General features: G+C 44.5%; 1 protein-coding gene across 4 annotated transcripts in view; it reads left to right on the top strand.

The window, feature by feature from the left end:
• The window catches only part of LOC115105207 (actin filament-associated protein 1-like 1), a 41758-nt gene extending 35904 nt beyond the window's left edge, over positions 1-5854 (top strand). For 3 of the 4 annotated variants that reach the window (XM_029626950.2, XM_065007177.1, XM_029626953.2), the window contains exons 9-18: positions 849-942; positions 1557-1712; positions 2005-2216; positions 2376-2521; positions 2669-2741; positions 3465-3597; positions 3736-3909; positions 4098-4288; positions 4678-4806; positions 4997-5854. In XM_029626950.2, the coding sequence (XP_029482810.1) occupies positions 849-942; positions 1557-1712; positions 2005-2216; positions 2376-2521; positions 2669-2741; positions 3465-3597; positions 3736-3909; positions 4098-4288; positions 4678-4806; positions 4997-5023 (1335 nt within the window). In that variant the 3' untranslated portion in view covers positions 5024-5854. The remainder of the gene's footprint in view (positions 1-848; positions 943-1556; positions 1713-2004; positions 2217-2375; positions 2522-2668; positions 2742-3464; positions 3598-3735; positions 3910-4097; positions 4289-4677; positions 4807-4996) is intronic. The other variant, XM_065007178.1, reaches the window with a different exon arrangement.
• The last annotated feature ends 14693 nt before the right edge of the window (positions 5855-20547 follow it).

Below are 20547 nucleotides of genomic sequence, written 5' to 3'. Positions count from 1 at the left end.
GTGGGGGCCTCAGTGCTCGGTGAGCTCTCTTGAGTTCTATGGGCCTGTTGGTGGACAGGTGGAGCCACTCGGGAAGTTTGTCTTGCAGGTAGCGGATCAGTGGCATGTTTCCCTCTTTTTTTTTGCCCAGATTGAATAGAACACAATTATTCCTTCGCCCCCTGTTTTCCAGGTCCTCTGTTTTCTCTTCCAGATGCTCGATTTTCTTTTTAGCATATGCTATTGTTTCCATGGCATCTGTCAATAAGTTTTCCATGGATAGGATTCGCCCCTCTGCCTCGTCCAGGCGCCCCGCGTTTATGGTTATCTTGTTGTTGATGTCAGGCAAAGCGTTTTCCAGGATTGTCACCTTGCCCCCTATCGCACTGAGCTGAGAGTTAATGGCATCTAATTTGGTGTTTAGTTCTGTACGTTGGGATCTCAACTCAGAAAGGATGCCTTCGACAGAGTGCGAGGTTGGCATTCGTTGTGCCTCGGGGGGAAGCGGGTTCTCTTGCTCCTGGCTAATGGCGCTAGTTTTTTCTGAAGCTAGCTTCTTCTTGGAGGCTTTTTCCGTCGCTAATACTGGAGTCCGGGTAAAAATGTCACCTGTAGTGTCGCCTTTTGTAGCCGCCATGACTTTTTCTTACTAAAGCTAAATGAGTTTGAACTTGGAGTGGAGGTAAGATTAGGAATTGGAAACTACTTGTGCGGAGCTCTTAGTTCATGCGGCCATCTCGTTCAAGGGTCACGTGATCCCCGTGTTTTAAGTTTTTAAAGCCACGTGCACAAGTACAGTGACATGCCTTTCCGGCGAGCATGGCATGCCCTGCCACTAACCTAATCCCCCCTCCCTTCTTCTGTATTAGTTACTAGGAGCTGACAAGCACACCTCCGACTCTGACAGCGTGGCCACTGGTGACAACCTGCCCTCTGGTCAGCTCCGGGACAACTGTGACCAAGGTTAGGCCCCAATCTGCCTCAAAATACCTGAGCATCCCCGTATGTCTGTATTCTTATATACATACTGCAGCTTTGTATTTACCTGTCTGCATTCTGATAGTTCTACAATGTGAAAGACCACGTCAGTTGTAAGGAGGATGTACACACAAGATGTAAGGAGGATCTGTATTTTAATTTTAGAAAAACATTCTGTTCTGTATTTTAAACTGTGAGTCACAGGCCCAAGCAGAGTGAAGTGTAGCACTATGTTGGGCAGTAGATTGTCTACATAGAGAAGGAGAACAATCTCATGAATAAACAAGGAGAGCGATCCATGTTCTTGGGTCAGAAAAGGGGTAAACATTTTGATGTTTTACCTAAAGCACATAAAAGACAGGAAGCGTGGCTCAGAGCAGAAACATCCTTCCTGCCCTCTTCCTGCCTTTGTCTCACAATGACATCATAGGACATATACTGTACGTACACAAGGCACCTGATAGACAGAGCGGGGAGACTTCCAACCGCCCCCCCAAAAAATATTGTGCCACATTATAACTTGAGCTTCCAGTAAATAAGAATCCTAAAAAAAAAGTGTTTTCAGACACATTTGTAAACGACTGTGTGTTTCTATTCAGGGAAGGGGAAGAGGGGGGCGTTTACAGAGCTGACAGGATCTATGAGCAGAGCGGCTGGACGGAAGATCAACAGGATCATCAGTTTCTCTAAGAAGAAGCCTCCTCTCCCAGGAGACACTCTGACCTCTTCCTACCGTGACGACAATCCCCGCTGTGGTGAGCACATCCATGTCATATTTGACATTTTTCTCTCTCTCAGTCATAATCTCTGGGCTGAACCCTGTGCATAGCTAGTTGTAGCTACTTATTACTGCAGCTTTATGTGTTACAAATTGAGATTCTGCAGCCTCCCAGGCTCTACATTATGTACTCTGCATTATGTTACTATTCTCATCTTTCTTTTGTCCTCCCACCTTTAAAATCTGTTATTTTCCACTTCCCCATATAATAACCTTTATGGAAAGTCCAACAGTGAGAATATGTATGTATTCCTTTCCCTTTTCCCCAGGTTATCTGAATGTGCTTGTGAACCAGTGCTGGAGGGAGAGATGGTGCTGTGTAAAGGGTGGAACACTGTACCTGCACAAAGAAAGGGGTGACCTGCGTACTCACGTCAGCGCTGTGGTCCTCCATGGGGCTGAGGTCGTACCTGGACTGGGGCCCAAGCACCCCTTCGCTTTCCGCATCCTGCAAGGAGGCAACGAGGTGGCTGCATTGGAGGTATGTATGTGTGTGTGTGTGTATTTTATCCCAATGTATGATATTTTCTCCCCTATTACAGACTTAAATCTCTTGCCCAGTATCTCCGGTTTGTCTCATGGGTTCTAGTCCCCTTTGGGATCAGTGACATGTGGTGATGTGTCTCTGTGTGTCCATCAGGCCAGCTGTTCAGAGGAGATGGGCCGCTGGCTGGGGGTCCTGCTGGCAGAGTCTGGCTGTGCCACTACCCCAGAGGCCCTGCACTACGACTATGTGGACGTGGACACCATCACTAACATCACAGACGCAGCAAGACACTCCTTCCTGTGAGTCTGATAGAGTGGGGCCCTTTGGCCTGGGAGCATTTCTAAATGCCCAAAGTGCTTTACATTGTAAGGGGAGTACATTGCTAATGCTAGATGGTCATTATTGGTAAACGCTTACGTCTCTTTCCTCCTCATCTTGTCCCATAGTTGGGCTACCTCCTCCAGTGGCGCCTCCACAGACACCAGAACCTATGATGAGGTTCCTTATGAGGGTGTATTGGTAAGGAGATTTACAGTAAATCGAATGAATCCGCACGTCTGTGTCCCACCCTTTAACTGCAGCTGAAGCTTAAAGGATCCAGTTGATGAATGATCTGTTCCACGATCCTCTCATATCTCAGGGAGTAGGAGTCAGAGGGCTTTTTATTCTAGCGCAGTTTGAAGGCCTGCTGAAAGTCGATAGGCTCCTCTGTGTGTATGTGGGAGGGGAGATAGTGTTCCATGGATGATTTCTGATGAGCTTCTTTCAGAAAAGTTCTGAGTTGTGTAAGCAGTACAGAGAGCTCGCACACAGCCCGGACTCTTTTGGGAAAACCCTTTGCTGGAAAGTATGACAATCATATCCAACTGTGTATCCGGCTGTGTCAAGTCTTTTCATTCAATCCAGCTTTCACAATTTGACTGTAATACTTTGTGATAAATCTCTCACATTCCAGTTTGCTCAACTTGAAGTGGTTAGTTTATTTAACTTGTAGTCTAGTTTCTCAAAAACAGTAAGTTTCCAGTAACTTTTCCAATTCCAAACTTTACTTATATCACACATTAGTGACAGAGTTCATCTGAGTTCATCCTCTCTCCCTCTCTCTCACCACTGGCCATCACCTCTTTTCAACTCTTTATTCTCTCATATCTTTCTCCACTACACACCTTTCCCTCCCTGTTACCCTGTCTTTCTTATCATATCTCCTTTCCCGATCCCCCTTCCCTACGCTTCCCTCCACAGCAGCCAGAGGAGCCAGTACCCAGACCAGGAGCTCAGGTGAAACGCCACTCTTCTTTCTCCAGCAGCAGAGAGATAGAGAAGGCGGATTCCTTAGTCACCATAAAGAGACACGGCTCCAGTAAGTCCCCCGAAGGTCAGCCAAGAATGTGTGTGATGCTGGGAACATAGGGGGGAATTGGACATGATCTTTTTAGACTATGCCTAGATCATACCTATATGATTTATAAATGTGACCACTCAGAATGTGTTTTCGGGGTTTCTCTGTCTTTAGATGCTAATCAATATGTATCAGGGAAGTATGGCAAAACAAGAGCCGAGGAGGATGCCAGAAGGTACCTGAAAGAGAAAGAACAGATGGAGAAGGAGCGAGAGGTCATAAAAAATGCCCTACTCATATTACGCAATGATAGGAAAGAGGTGAAGGAACAACTGAAGGATGTTACAGGTAAGAAAGTAAAACACATTCAATCTCAGATTGAATTTCCTTAAATAGAGAGAGCAAACCTAGACCATTTATTTTGCATAGATTAATGGTCCACCTACTGCTTGGCCACAGTATAGGAATTCATCACTCAGACATATTGAGGAGCCATGGAGCCTAATAAATGGATGGCTGTGTGTGACTGTGTTCAGGTAAGCAGCAAAATCAGCTAGAGAAGCGTTTGGCCCAGCTGGAGGAAAGCTGCAGGGGGAAGGAGGGGGAGCGGGTGGACCTGGAGCTGCGTCTCAATGAGGTGAAGGAGAACCTAAAGAAGTCCCTGGCTGGAGGGGTGCTGGGGCCGCTCACAGAGAGCAAACCCCCCACTAGCAAACCACCCAGAAAGGTACCTGGCCTACAACTTAGCCTACAGCACATCACAAAGAGTTATATCAAGTCTACTCTAGACCATGGTTTATTGTAGATAAGCTAAACCGTATACTTTGGGGTCAATTCGAATTGAAGGCGACCAATTCAGGAAGTCATTTGAATTTAAAATAAGATAAATGGACCAAGGTTTGAAAAAAAATTGCTTCTACGTTTCAGTTGATTGAGAATTCATTGAATTGACCCCAACACTGCTTTGCATTATTAGGGTTTTTATGTTGAAGATTTCTTACTGTCTTAGCATGTATTTCCATCTGAGGTGTTTTGATGAGTATTGTACGTCGAAGTAGTATTATTTACCCATAAACAGATATTCTCAACTTCTCTTTCCTCATACTGTATGTCCAGGTCCGCATCAGTAAAGTTGACAACACATACACTGAGGCATCCATGCCAGTCAACTGTGCTGCGGAGATGCGGAAGTGCCCCCCATCCATCTGTTCATCTAGCAAGGGGAACGTCATGCAGAAAGCCAAGGTAGGCTGTCATAAAACAAGATCCAGGGCACCCATTGACATTAGCCTGTTTTATTAAGTAGCACTGTGTCTCAATGTTCTACATCACAATCAGAACGCAGACTGTGACAAACGTACAGCATGATCAGCCCTCATAGGTGTACTTTACGTACAAACACTAAATGTGTGTCCTGTTTTTATTTTATTTTTAGGAATGGGAGTCCAAAAAGGGGACTTAGAGAGACACTGCTCATTCAGATGGTCAGTCAAATGCTTGTTGTCTTGGAACATGTTGGAGCTGATTTGAAAAAGGAGGAGGGGTGAAGCAGGGACTCCATTATCTTCAACTTTTCCACTTCCCTCTTGAGAGCCAAATATTTACTGCACATCGCTGAGCTGAGAAAATTGTGACAGGGGAAGACAACTCTGGAATTGTTGAAAAACATCATTCAAAGCCCTATCAGTCACTAGGAATCACTGAATGCTCATTCTGTGGCATGACACTTGTTTTGTGATCCAGTAATTGCTTGTGTTGCATGTGGTATTGTTGTTCCTTCAGAGTGTGGAAGAGGATATGTTATGAGGACTCCATGTGGACACATCAGGCTGGACTTGAGATGTTGAGAGGAGAGATTTTTAGAGGGTGAATATGCATACACATTATGCACATATCTGCAAGAATAGATAATAAAGGGAAAGAGAATATTGCATTGACTGTGAGAGTTTGTTGTTGGAACAGTTGCCTAAAAGAGATACTGTATCCCATATAAATACTGTTTTATGCTGTATCCACTATGTAAGTCATTTCAAAACATGCACTTTCATTAAGTGCATCAAACATTATTCCAGATCTTGTTTTAAACAACTTGCTGGACCACAGACAGAAAAACAGACACATTATGACACCTGTATAAATGAATTGTTATGGAAATGTGAGACTAATTATGTGACTAAACAATGATGTTTCCTTATTACGTAATTCACTCACTGTAATGAGCCTTTTACTTCTAATGGCTTGTGCACTTTACTTTATTTCTATGTGTATGGTACATAAAAGCTCTTCATTGAAATTGTCTAACTTTTTCAAACCTATCTGATGGTCATGTCACAGAAAGGATAGCAGAGGGTGTGTGTGTGTGTGTGTGTGTGTGTGTGGCAGGAAGAACATGTTAACCTCTCTTTGATAGGGGGTAGTATTTTCACGTCCGGATGAAAAGCGTGCCCAAAGTAAACTGCCTGTCACTCAGGCCCAGAAGCTAGGATATGCATATAATTGGTAGATTTGGATTGAAAACACTCGAAAGTTTCTAAAACTGTTTAAACAATGTCTGTGAGTATAACAGAACTGATATGGCAGGCGAAACCACGAGGACAAACCATCCCAAAAAAAAAGAATTCAGCCTACCACTATTTTCAATGCCTGTCACTTTTATTATACGGCAAAGTCCTCCCAGATTGCAGTTCCTAGGGCTTCCACTAGATGTCAATAGTCTTTAGAAAGAGTTTCAGGCTGTTTTTTGGATAAATGAGCCAGAAATGCTCAACTTTCTAGGTGGCTCCCATTTTGGCTGTAGTGTTTCCAAGCGTGTGAGTGAGAGCGCGTTCTTTGGTATTTTCCTCCGGTAAAGACAATAACGATTCTCCGTCTCAAATTTGATCATTTATTTAAGTATTAGGGTACCTAAGGTTTTATTATAAACATTGTTTAACTTGTTTGGAAAAGTTTATTAGTAACGTTTGGGATTCATTTTGTATGCATTTTGATGGAGGGAAACTGGGTGGATTATTGACTGAAGTGCGCCAGCTAAACTGAGTTTTTATGGATATAAAGAAGGACATTATCGAACAAAAGGACCATTTGTGATGTAACTGGGACCTTTTGGAGTGCCAACAGAAGAAGATCATCAAAGATAAGGCATTTATTATATAATGTATTATATATTACTTTTGTGTCGCACCTGTCTGGTTAAAATATGTTTTTCATGGTTTTGTATGCAGGGCGCTGTCCTCAGATAATCGCAGGGTGTGCTTTCGCCGTAAAGCCTTTTTGAAATCTGACACAGCGGCTGGATTAACAAGAAGTTAAGCTTTATTTTGATGTATTACACTTGTGATTTTATGAAAGTTTAATATTTATAATTCTGTAGTTTGAATTTCGCGCTCTGCAATTTCACCGGATGTTGTTTATACGCCTGTAATAGACTATTGGAGAATTAATTGAAAAAATGATGATGGGATGACACACCTCCACCAGTTGGGTCCTTGCTATCCGGTATCCTTGGGATGCCCCTACCCTATTGAAGTTCAAATTGAAAATGGTTACGGTATTTGGTATATTATTAGGATCCCCTCTAGCTGTTGCGAAAGCAGCAGATACTCTTCCTGGTAAGGGTTAAGGTTAGGTAAGGGTAGGTGTTAGGGATTAAGGTAGGGATGTCCCAAGGAACCCTGTATAGCATTAACCCAACAGTTGGAGGGAGGAGCAAGACAAGGGTGGGGCAGTCCTCGCTAGCTTCTATAGCCACAAAGTAATGAACCCTGCCCATTTCTACAATTTCTCTTAAAATTGTATTTTAAACCTAACCTTAACCATACCGCTAACCTTATACCTAACCCTAACCTTAATTAAGACCAAAAAGCTAAGTGTGAAAAAGTCACTCACCACTGTAAGTCGCTTTGGATGAGAGCGTCTGCTAAATTACTAAAATGTTGACTTTGTGGCTGTGGAATCTGACTTTGTGCCTGTCATGTACGCACATGTATTTACCTGGAGTGCCTGAGGGTGGCGCTCTTAGTATTTACTACCGTACATGTGATCATCTGTACTTGCACTTGACCGATGACATAAGATACACGTTATTTTACCCGCATCCCTGCCTCAGTGTGCTAATATATTACATGGTGTCAGATGTTAAAAAGTAATACAAAGGGAAGCTCAACATTATGGAACAAATTAGACCACCGACTACTCTGAACCTAGAGGGAAATCTAGCACAAAATTGGAGAGTGTGCTTAGGGTCGTTGTCCTGTTGGAAGGTGAACCTTTGTCCCAGTCTGAGGTCCTGAGCACTCTGGAGCAGGTTATCATCAATTAAAGAATGCCTGAAACCAGAATCCGAAAAGGTCAGAGCAACACAAGAAATGCCAAAGCTAGAGGACAAAGCAGCGCTTCAGAGGTTCATGGGAATTTTGCATTATCTCACAAAGTTCAAAGTTCATCCCACCACACCACTGAGACATCTGCTGGAAGGAGCACTGAGAGTCTTCAAAGGAACAGAGCTTCAAAAGCTTGAAAACACCCGTCAGTAATGTGCCAGTGTTAAAGTACTACGATGTGACATAAACACGGACACTATCTGTGGATGCAAGGCCAGAAGGCTTGGGAGCTGTCATCCTGCGAGATTGTCAACCAATTGCATACGGGTCAAGATCCCTCACAGACTGTCAAAAGAGATACGCTAAAATTGGAAAAAGAGCTACTGGCGATAGTGTATGGCTGCGAGAAGCTTCATCAATACCTGTATTTCATCAATACCAGATCCAGGTGGAATCAGACCACAAGCCCTTGGAAACAAGGAATCTTCAAGAAGTTGTTCTAGAAAGCACCAGCTAGACTGCAGAGAATGCTGATAAGACTACAGAGACAGAGTCTACATGTGACATACAAACCAGGAAAGGAGATGCACATTGCTGATGCACTGAGCCGAGCACACCTGAAGGAACAGAAAGAAATTGCTGGATGTAAACTACATCGCTCATCAACTTCCTGTTTCAGAAGAGAAATGGCAGCAATTCAAACAGCACCAGCAGAAGATGAAGAGTTAAGACTGGTCACAGAAACAGTTACAAAATGATAGCAAGACATGAGAGAGAAAGTTGCAAAGAAAATAAAGCACTACTGGACCTTCAGTGAGGACTTGACATACTCAGATGGACTGCTGTTCAAAAGTTCAAAACCTGTCGTTCCTCAGAAAATGAGAGAAGAAATTATGGAAAAAAATCCATGAAGCACACATGGGAATCGTGAAATGTAAGGAACCAGCAAGGGATGTTCTGTTCTGGCCAGGCATGGCTAAACAGATGAATGTGCAGTCTGCAACACACACAAAAACAACAACCAAAGGGAGCTTGTCTCATCCAGTCCCAGAGAGAGCTTGGGCCAAAGTTGGAGTGGACCTCCTCCATTACAACGACGCAGAATATCTACTATGTGTGGATTACTACACAAAATACGCAGAAATCTCCAAGCTCAGTGGAACAACAAGGAAACACGTAATTACGGCACTAAAGTCAATCTTTGCAAGGCATGGGGTGCCTGACGTTTTGTTCTCCGACAATGGAAGACAGTTGGTGAGTCAATAAATGTCAGAGTTCTCTACCAGCTGGGAGTTCAAATATGTCACGTCGAGCCCTAGATTTCCACAGTCAAACGACCAAGCTGAGAGAACAGTTCAGACTGTGAAAACCTGTACAAAAAAGCACAAGACAGCAACGGAAATCCTTACATAGCTCTCCTTCGACTACAGAAACACACCCCTGGACGGAGTAGGTCTCTCACCTGCACAACTAATAATGGGAAGAAGGCTGAAGGCAAAGATTACGGATTCAAAGAGATTGTTAAAGCATGTCAGGAGCCGTCTCACAAGCAGACAACAGAGACAAAAACACTACTTTGACCAAGGCACTCGTAAGCTTTCGGTCATGAAGGAAGGAGAACAAGTAAGGATCCGACAAGTCAACAAATTGCAACCCGCAATTGCACTTGGAAAACGTAACCAGCCAAGATCATACATAGTACAAAAACCAAAACGAATCTACAGAAGGAACCAGAAATACCTGTTACAAACCCATGAAACAACACACTCAGAAACCATAATGGACTTACCTTATCTGGTGGAAAGAGAACCTGAAACAAGTGTCAGCCTGGAAGAAAACTACTCACCTGTGTGTTCTCCAGCACCAACAACACCAAAACAAACAGTGGAAAGCAACAATGTAAACACTGACACACCAGTGAAATCAACTATCAGAATGCCAAAACACCATCAGTACTGAAAAGACTCAAATAAAAAATAGAAGAAAATAATTAAAAATAATTTTAAAAGATATTAATAATAACAATGTGATGACAATTGTGGTCTATGTTATGTTGTAAAAAATAAATAAATAAAAAATGTTCCTTTTTCAGGACCCTGTCTTTCAAAGATAATTCATAAAAATCCAAATAACTTCACAGATCTTCATTGTAAAGGGTTTAAACACTGTTTCCCATGCTCGTTCTGTGCATGATTTCCTGCAAGACAGGAATGTCAGTGTTCTGCCATGGCCAGCGAAGAGCCCGGATCTTAATCCCATTGAGCACGTCTGGGACCTGTTGGATCGGAGGGTGAGAGCTAGGGTCATTCCCCCCAGAAATGTCTGGGAACTTGCAGGTGCCTTGGTGGAAGAGTGGGGTAACATCTCACAACAAGAACTGGCAAATCTGGTGCAGTCCATGAGGAGGAGATGCACTGCAGTACTTAAGGCAGCTGGTCGCCACACCAAATACTGACTGTTACTTTTGATTCGCTAAAAATTAATGCAGTTGACAGTGAGAGGACGTTTATTTTTTTTGCTGAGTTTATATATATATATATATATATATATAAAATTATGTATTTTCCTGGAGTGCCTGATGGTGGCGCTGTCACTAATTACTACATATGATCATCTGTACTTGCACTTGAACCATGACATCAGATAAACGTTATTTTACAAAGCATCCCTGCCTCAGTGTGCTAATATATTACAGTGCCTATAGAGCAGGGGTGTCAAACTCATTCCGCGGAGACCCGAGTATCAGCGGGTTTTGGAGTTTTTAAATTCAATCAAGACCTAGACAACCAGATAATGGGAGTTCCTTACTAATTGGTGACCTTAATGAATCAATCAATTACAAATGTGGAGCAAAAACCTGCATACACTCGGCCCTCCATGGAATGAGTTTGGCACGTGTATAGAAGCTAGTGGGAACCGGCTGGGGCGGGTCCAAATACCCCATGCCACGGCACATGGAACTGGGTGTGGTTGGCCTAGGCCGGTCTTGCCCACCATACATTTTCATTGGTTGAGGCTCATTAAACCATGCTCGACACAACGTAGCCTGCGTGGTGATATACGTCAGCACGTACATGTAACAGATCAGCTAGCCAGCCACTCTAGCTAGCTAGTTAACATTATAGGTTTGCAGAGTCACATCTAACAATACAAAACATTGTTTTCTAATCGATTTTTGGGTTCATAATTTCTGTAGTCTGTAAATACTTTTCATGCAGGCTTACGGTGTTATAGCGATTCACTTTTCCACACATGAAAAGTGTTAGTTTACTCTGTTGCTATGGTCACAGATGGCTGTCGTCTTCCGTGTGTGGTGGTTCTTATGCCACGTTCACGTACTACTTGGAACTAGGAAACTCGGAAATGTCTGACTTGCTAACCTGTTATAGTTACAGTGGGGAGAACAAGTATTTGATACACTGCCGATTTTGCAGGTTTTCCTACTTACAAAGCATGTAAAGCTCTGTAATTTTTTATCATAGGTACACTTCAACTGTGAGAGACGGAATCTAAAACAAAAATCCAGAAAATCACATTGTATGATTTTTAAGTGTGATTTTAAAGGATTTTAATCCATGACAGCGTAGTATGTTACTAATGGTTTTCTTTGAGACTGTGGTCCCAGCCCTCTTCAGGTCATTGACCAGGTCCTGCCGTGTAGTTCTGGGCTGATCCCTCACCTTCCTCATGATCATTGATGCCCCATGAGGTGAGATCGTGCATAGAGCCCCAGACCGGGGGTGATTGACCATCATCTTGAACTTCTTCCATTTTCTAATAATTGAGCCAACAGTTGTTGCCTTCTCACCAAGCTGCTTGCCTATTTTCCTGTAGGTCATCCCAGCCTTGTGCAGGTCTACAATTTTATCCCTGATGTCCTTACACAGCTCTCTGGTCTTGGCCATTGTGGAGAGGTTGGAGTCTGTTTGATTGAGTGTGTGGACAGGTGTCTTTTATACAGGTAACGAGTTCAAACAAGTGCAGTTAATACAGCTAATGAGTGGAGAACAGGAGGGCTTCTTAAAGAAAAACTAACAGGTCTATGAGAGCCAGATGTCTTACTGGTTGGTAGGTAATCAAATACTTATGTCATGCAATAAAATGCAAATTAATTACTTAACTCTGCTGCAGAGGATAAGTTCATTAGATTTACCAGCCTCAGAAATTGCGGCCCCAATTAATGCTTCACAGAGTTCAAATAACAGACACATCTCAACATCAACTGTTCAGAGGAAACTGTGTGAATCAGGCCTTCATGGTTGAATTGCTGCTAAGAAACCACTACTACAGGGAGGAGGTGAGGGCCCTCGGAGTGTGGTGTCAGGAAAATAACCTCACACTCAACGTCAACAAAACTAAGGAGATGATTGTGGACTTCAGGAAACAGCAGAGGGAACACCCCCCTATCCACATCGATGGAACAGTAGTGGAGAGGTTAGTAAGTTTTAAGTTCCTCGGCGTACACATCACAGACAAACTGAATTGGTCCACCCACACAGACAGCATCGTGAAGAAGGCGCAGCAGCGCCTCTTCAACCTCAGGAGGCTGAAGAAATTTGGCTTGTCACCAAAAGCACTCACAAACTTCTACAGATGCACAATCGAGAGCATCCTGTCGGGCTGTATCACCGCCTGGTACGGCAACTGCTCCGCCCACAACCGTAAGGCTCTCCAGAGGGTAGTGAGGTCGGCACAACGCATCACCGGGAGCAAACTACCTGCCCTCCAGGACACCTACACCACCCGATGTCACAGGAAGGCCATAAAGATCATCAAGGACAACAACCACCCGAGCCACTACTGGTCAGTACAGGTGCATCAAAGCTGGGACCGAGAGACTGAAAAACAGCTTCTATCTCAAGGCCATCAGATTGTTAAACAGCCACCACTAACATTGAGTGGCTGCTGCCAACACACTGACACTGACTCAACTCCAGCCACTTTATAATGGGAATTGATGGGAATTGATGTAAAATATATCACTAGCCACTTTAAACAATGCTACTTAATATAATGTTTACATACCCTACATTATTTATCTCATATGTATACGTATATACTGTACTCTATATCATTTACTGCATCTTTATGTAATACATGTATCACTAGCCACTTTGAACTATGCCACTTTGTTTACATACTCATCTCATATGTATATACTGTACTCGATACCATCTACTGCATCTTGCCTATGCCGCTCTGTACCATCACTCATTCATATATCTTTATGTACATATTCTTTATTACATTTTACATTTTACATTTAAGTCATTTAGCAGACGCTCTTATCCAGAGCGACTTACAAATTGGTGCGTTCACCTTAAGACATCCAGTGGAACAGCCACTTTACAATAGTGCATCTAAATCTTTTAAGGGGGTGAGAAGTATTACTTTATCCTATCCTAGGTATTCCTGAAAGAGGTGGGGTTTCAGGTGTCTCCGGAAGGTGGTGATTGACTCCGCTGTCCTGGCGTCGTGAGGGAGTTTGTTCCACCATTGGGGGGCCAGAGCAGCGAACAGTTTTGACTGGGCTGCGCGGGAACTGTACTTCTTCAGTGGTAGGGAGGCGAGCAGGCCAGAGGTGGATGAACGCAGTGCCCTTGTTTGGGTGTAGGGCCTGATCAGAGCCTGGAGGTACTGAGGTGCCGTTCCCCTCACAGCTCCGTAGGCAAGCACCATGGTCTTGTAGCGGATGCGAGCTTCAACTGGAAGCCAGTGGAGAGAGCGGAGGAGCGGGGTGACGTGAGAGAACTTGGGAAGGTTGAACACCAGACGGGCTGCGGCGTTCTGGATGAGTTGTAGGGGTTTAATGGCACAGGCAGGGAGCCCAGCCAACAGCGAGTTGCAGTAATCCAGACGGGAGATGACAAGTGCCTGGATTAGGACCTAACCTTTATCCCTTTACACTTGTGTGTATAAGGTAGTAGTTTTGGAATTGTTAGCTAGATTACTCGTTGGTTATTACTGCATTGTCGGAACTAGAAGCACAAGCATTTCGCTACACTCGCATTAACATCTGCTAACCATGTGTATGTGACAAATAAAATTGGATTTGATTTGATTTCAATAAGAAGAAGAGACTTGTTTGGGCCAAGGAACACAAGCAGTGGACATTAGACCGGTGTAAATCTGTCCTTTGGTCTGGAGTCCAAAATTGAGATTTTTGGTTCCAACCGCTGTGTCTTTGTGAGACATGGTGTATTTGTGAGACAATGTGTATTTCCCACTGTAAAGCATGGAGAAGGTGTTATGATGTGGGGGTGCTGGTGCTTTGCTGGTGACACTGTCTGTGATTTATTTAGAATTCAAGGCACACTTAACCAGCATGGCTACCACAGCATTCTGCAGCGATACACCATCCCATCTGGTTTTGGCTTAGTGGGACTAAAATTTGCAGAAAAAATACAAATCTTAATTTGTGTTAATGTTTTTTCATCAGCCTACTCAGTGACACCCACAGATCAGAACTATGTAGAGTTTACACAAATATGTGCATCTTAATTCTTACTGGATGACTCTGAAACCACTGTGAAATATAGCAGAGGTTTGACTGGTGAGCTAATGTGGCTTATTTCAGTGGTTTTAGAGTCCTAAGATGCTAATATTTGTGTAAATTCTACATAGTTATGACCTGTGGGTGTCACTGAGTAGGCTGATACCCCATTCCACGGGTGCACAGTCCATAGGTTAGGCTGTACAGTGCAATTTGAATATTCAATAGGCACAATAGGCTGACTGTGAAGGTGATTTCCCACAGGCTGACTGTGAAGGTGATTTCCCACAGGCTGACTGTGAAGGTGATTTCCCACAGTCAAAGTCCTGCAATAAGAGCTAAATTGCTAATATTTGTGGAAACTCCTGAGAATTGTTTTGTGTGGGTGTCACTGTGTAAGCTGATACCTTGTTTCAGGGTGCACAATTCATAGCTAAGGCTGTATAGTGCAGTACAATGTCATTTAAACAGTGTTTTCTGTTTATTGTCAAACTCATTCATTATTGTATTTAATCTTAAATTAAGTAACATTCTCTAGCATTATCTAGTCTAGCCCAATATTGGACAAAAGGAGCCTAAACGTTACTCCTTAGTCCAAGGCCCTTCCATGTTCCGTAGAAAGGGAAAATTGTCTCTGGAAGCCAAAACAGTGAGTCGATTCTCAATTGCAATACGGTTCTAGAAACATAAATCCCTGTACTTTAATATCACATCAAAATAATTTCACAAATACAAAATACACACTTACTGTACAAACTACACACTTATATAAGCGGGTTTAACAGTTGCAGCCAACAGTATTTTTCAGTGACAACACGTTTGTGGCGCCCGTCTTCCGTTTACACACACGTGTTTGAAGATGCAGATAGCTAATTAGCACAGGTAATCCACTCTGTCTTCCGTCTGTTTTCCGTTAACAAGCGCTGTAACAAGGAAATATGGCCGTACAAGAACCATAAGGGTGGGTATAATTAAACTTTTAAAAATTATTATTATTTCTGCTTTCAAAACCGTACTGCAAGCGATGCGTGTTAATGTTCAGACCGAGCGTTGCAGCTGTAAACAAAACTCCCACCTACAGAAGACGCCTTCGTCCAATGACTCTTATGTGTAATGTAATGGAACTTAGAGTCATGATCAAGGGCTATATCTAGTACAAATATGGAATGATTCTACTCTTTGTATCTTTCAAATTTGTATCTGTTTGCATCACTTTCAAACGATAGACTTTTATTTTGAAGGGGAACCTCAAATTCGTTATTGTGGCTAGCTTCACATAGGTAGGGAGAAGGCCAGGGCCGCGTTCAGCAAGAGGACGGACACAACGTTGTCCAACGTTCAAATAGAAATGTATTATGTTGAACAAACATGCAGTGGTGTAAAGTACTTAAGTAAAAATACGTTTAAGTACTACTTAAGTAGTTTTTTTGGGTATCTGTACTTTACTATTTATATTTGTAACTACTTTTACTTCACTAAATTCCTTAAGAAAATAATGTACTTTTTACTCCATACATTTTCCTTGACACCCCAAAGTACTCGTTACATTTGGAATGCTTAGCAGGACAGGAAAATCGTAAAATTCATGCACGATCAACTGAACATCATCCCTACTGCCTCTGATCTGGCGGACTCACTAAACACACATGCTTCGTTTGCAAATTTTGTCTGAGTGTTGGTGTGTGACCATGGCTATCCGTAAAAAAAATAAAAACAAGAAAATTGTGCCGTCTGGTTTGCATAATATAAGGTATTTTAAATGATTTATACTTTCACTTTTGACACTTAAGTATATTTTATCAATTACATTTACTTTCGATACTTAATAAAATTCTGACTTCCGGGTTGGAGCGAGCGGTCGCATCTGCACTCGGTCCGCAGGTAGTAGGTAGTAGTACATTTCATTACATTTCATTATAGTACAACGGTTTGATTTGTCTAATCTTAGCAATTTTTCTTCTTAGCTAGCTACATTGCCGTCTTTGTATCATAGATAATTGCGTAATTATCGTATTTCGTCGTCCTAACGCAGTCTACACCGCCCTGCAGCTAGCTAGCTAGCTAACGTCTACCGTTAGCTAGTCCACCGTCTACCGATTAGCAGCACAACTTTCACTCAACTGAACGACTTGATTAGTGTAGTGTTAGCTAGCTACATAGTTGTCTTTGCTGTCTTCGTATCCAAGATAATTGTGTAGTTTAGAGTGTGTAGTTTTAGAGTGATTATCTTTATTTACCGAGGTTAGCTAGCCAGCTATTCGTCGTCCTTAACGTAACAGAACTTCCGCACTCAACAATCCGGTCGCATTTCGCTTCGCTCCACAGGTAGTATCACATTTTTCATTTCATTACAGTACAACGGCTTGATTTGTTTGATCGTAGCTAGCTACATAGCCGTCTTTGTATCAAAGATAATTGTGTAGTCTTGAGCGATTTCCTAGGTTAGCTAGCCAGCTATTGTCGTTCTTTTAACGCAACGTAACGTAACGTAAATCAACACTGCTAGCTAGCCAGCTAGCCCCGAATAGCAGCACAGTAGCACAGTAGAAACCATTACACTCAACGGAACGACTTGATTAGTGTAGTGTCAACAACGCAGACACTGCCAGCTAGCCTACATAGTCAACAACGCAGCCTCTGCCAACTAGCCTACTTCAGCAGTACTGTATCATTTTAATCATTTTAGTCAATAAGATTCTTGCTACGTAAGCTTAACTTTCTGAACACTCGAGACGTGTAGTCCACTTGTCATTCCAATCTCCTTTGCATTAGCGTAGCCTCTTGTGTAGCCTGTCAACTATGTGTCTGTCTATCCCTGTTCTCTCCTCTCTGCACAGACCATACAAACGCTCCACACCGCGTGGCCGCGGCCACCCTAATCTGGTGGTCCCAGCGCGCACGACCCACGTGGAGTTCCAGGTCTCCGGTAGCCTCTGGAACTGCCGATCTGCGGCCAACAAGGCAGAGTTCATCTCAGCCTATGCCCCCTCCAGTCCCTCGACTTCTTGGCACTGACGGAAACATGGATCACCACAGACAACACTGCTACTCCTACTGCTCTCTCTTCGTCTGCCCACGTGTTCTCGCACACCCCGAGAGCTTCTGGTCAGCGGGGTGGTGGCACCGGGATCCTCATCTCTCCCAAGTGGTCATTCTCTCTTTCTCCCCTTACCCATCTGTCTATCGCCTCCTTTGAATTCCATGCTGTCACAGTTACCAGCCCTTTCAAGCTTAACATCCTTATCATTTATCGCCCTCCAGGTTCCCTCGGAGAGTTCATCAATGAGCTTGATGCCTTGATAAGCTCCTTTCCTGAGGACGGCTCACCTCTCACAGTTCTGGGCGACTTTAACCTCCCCACGTCTACCTTTGACTCATTCCTCTCTGCCTCCTTCTTTCCACTCCTCTCCTCTTTTGACCTCACCCTCTCACCTTCCCCCTACTCACAAGGCAGGAAATACGCTCGACCTCATCTTTACTAGATGCTGTTCTTCCACTAACCTCATTGCAACTCCCCTCCAAGTCTCCGACCACTACCTTGTATCCTTCTCCCTCTCGCTCTCATCCAACACTTCCCACACTGCCCCTACTCGGATGGTATCGCGCCGTCCCAACCTTCGCTCTCTCTCCCCCGCTACTCTCTCCTCTTCCATCCTATCATCTCTTCCCTCTGCTCAAACCTTCTCCAACCTATCTCCTGATTCTGCCTCCTCAACCCTCCTCTCCTCCCTTTCTGCATCCTTTGACTCTCTATGTCCCCTATCCTCCAGGCCGGCTTGGTCCTCCCCTCCCGCTCCGTGGCTCAACGACTCATTGCGAGCTCACAGAACAGGGCTCCGGGCAGCCGAGCGGAAATGGAGGAAAACTCGCCTCCCTGCGGACCTGACATCCTTTCACTCCCTCCTCTCTACATTTTCCTCTTCTCTCTCTGCTGCTAAAGCCACTTTCTACCACTCTAAATTCCAAGCATCTGCCTCTAACCCTAGGAAGCTCTTTGCAACCTTCTCCTCCCTCCTGAATCCTCCTCCCCCTCCTCCTCTCTGCAGATGACTTCGTCAACCATTTTGAAAAGAAGGTCGACGACATCCGATCCTCGTTTGCTAAGTCAAACGACACCGCTGGTTCTGCTCACACTGCCCTACCCTGTGCTCTGACCTCTTTCTCCCCCTCTCCAGATGAAATCTCGCGTCTTGTGACGGCCGGCCGCCCAACAACCTGCCCGCTTGACCCTATCCCCTCCTCTCTTCTCCAGACCATTTCCGGAGACCTTCTCCCTTACCTCACCTCGCTCATCAACTCATCCCTGACCGCTGGCTACGTCCCTTCCGTCTTCAAGAGAGCGAGAGTTGCACCCCTTCTGAAAAACCTACACTCGATCCCTCCGATGTCAACAACTACAGACCAGTATCCCTTCTTTCTTTTCTCTCCAAAACTCTTGAACGTGCCGTCCTTGGCCAGCTCTCCCGCTATCTCTCTCAGAATGACCTTCTTGATCCAAATCAGTCAGGTTTCAAGACTAGTCATTCAACTGAGACTGCTCTTCTCTGTATCACGGAGGCGCTCCGCACTGCTAAAGCTAACTCTCTCTCCTCTGCTCTCATCCTTCTAGACCTATCGGCTGCCTTCGATACTGTGAACCATCAGATCCTCCTCTCCACCCTCTCCGAGTTGGGCACCTCCGGCGCGGCCCACGCTTGGATTGCGTCCTACCTGACAGGTCGCTCCTACCAGGTGGCGTGGCGAGAATCCGTCTCCACACCACGTGCTCTCACCACTGGTGTCCCCCAGGGCTCTGTTCTAGGCCCTCTCCTATTCTCGCTATACACCAAGTCACTTGGCTCTGTCATAACCTCACATGGTCTCTCCTATCATTGCTATGCAGACGACACACAATTAATCTTCTCCTTTCCCCCTTCTGATGATCAGGTGGCGAATCGCATCTCTGCATGTCTGGCAGACATATCAGTGTGGATGACGGATCACCACCTCAAGCTGAACCTCGGCAAGACGGAGCTGCTCTTCCTCCCGGGGAAGGACTGCCCGTTCCATGATCTCGCCATCACGGTTGACAACTCCATTGTGTCCTCCTCCCAGAGCGCTAAGAACCTTGGCGTGATCCTGGACAACACCCTGTCGTTCTCAACTAACATCAAGGCGGTGGCCCGTTCCTGTAGGTTCATGCTCTACAACATCCGCAGAGTACGACCCTGCCTCACACAGGAAGCGGCGCAGGTCCTAATCCAGGCACTCGTCATCTCCCGTCTGGATTACTGCAACTCGCTGTTGGCTGGGCTCCCTGCCTGTGCCATTAAACCCCTACAACTCATCCAGAACGCCGCAGCCCGTCTGGTGTTCAACCTTCCCAAGTTCTCTCACGTCACCCCGCTCCTCCGCTCTCTCCACTGGCTTCCAGTTGAAGCTCGCATCCGCTACAAGACCATGGTGCTTGCCTACGGAGCTGTGAGGGGAACGGCACCTCAGTACCTCCAGGCTCTGATCAGGCCCTACACCCAAACAAGGGCACTGCGTTCATCCACCTCTGGCCTGCTCGCCTCCCTACCACTGAGGAAGTACAGTTCCCGCTCAGCCCAGTCAAAACTGTTCGCTGCTCTGACCCCCCAATGGTGGAACAAACTCCCTCACGACGCCAGGACAGCGGAGTCAATCACCACCTTCCGGAGACACCTGAAACCCCACCTCTTTAAGGAATACCTAGGATAGGATAAAGTAATCCCTCTCACCCCCCTTAAAATATTTAGATGCACTACTGTTCCACTGGATGTCATAAGGTGAATGCACCAATTTGTAAGTCGCTCTGGATAAGAGTGTCTGCTAAATGACTTAAATGTAAATGTAAATGTAAGTATATTTCAAACTAACTACTTTTGGACTATTACTCAAGTAAAATATTACTGGGTGACTTTTACTTAAGTCATTTTCTATGAAGGTACCATTACTTTTACTCAAGTATGACAATTTGGTATGTTTTCCACCACTGCAAACATGCCTCTCTGATTCTAAGGAATCATGTCAGTTCTATGCATGGCATTTCTAACTGCAACTTTGCAAAACGTTTTTGTACTGACATGCACAGGCGAACCCACTGAAAGAGGGGTTTGTGCTGATTGTACGGAGATTGTGACAGCCGGTTAAATGGCGTCCCTTGACAAGTCA

Source organism: Oncorhynchus nerka, linkage group LG22 (assembly GCF_034236695.1).
Source record: "Oncorhynchus nerka isolate Pitt River linkage group LG22, Oner_Uvic_2.0, whole genome shotgun sequence".
Taxonomy (NCBI): Eukaryota; Metazoa; Chordata; class Actinopteri; order Salmoniformes; family Salmonidae; genus Oncorhynchus; species Oncorhynchus nerka.
The sequence above is the reverse complement of the archived record's forward strand: the minus strand, read 5'-3'. Positions and strand labels throughout refer to the sequence as shown.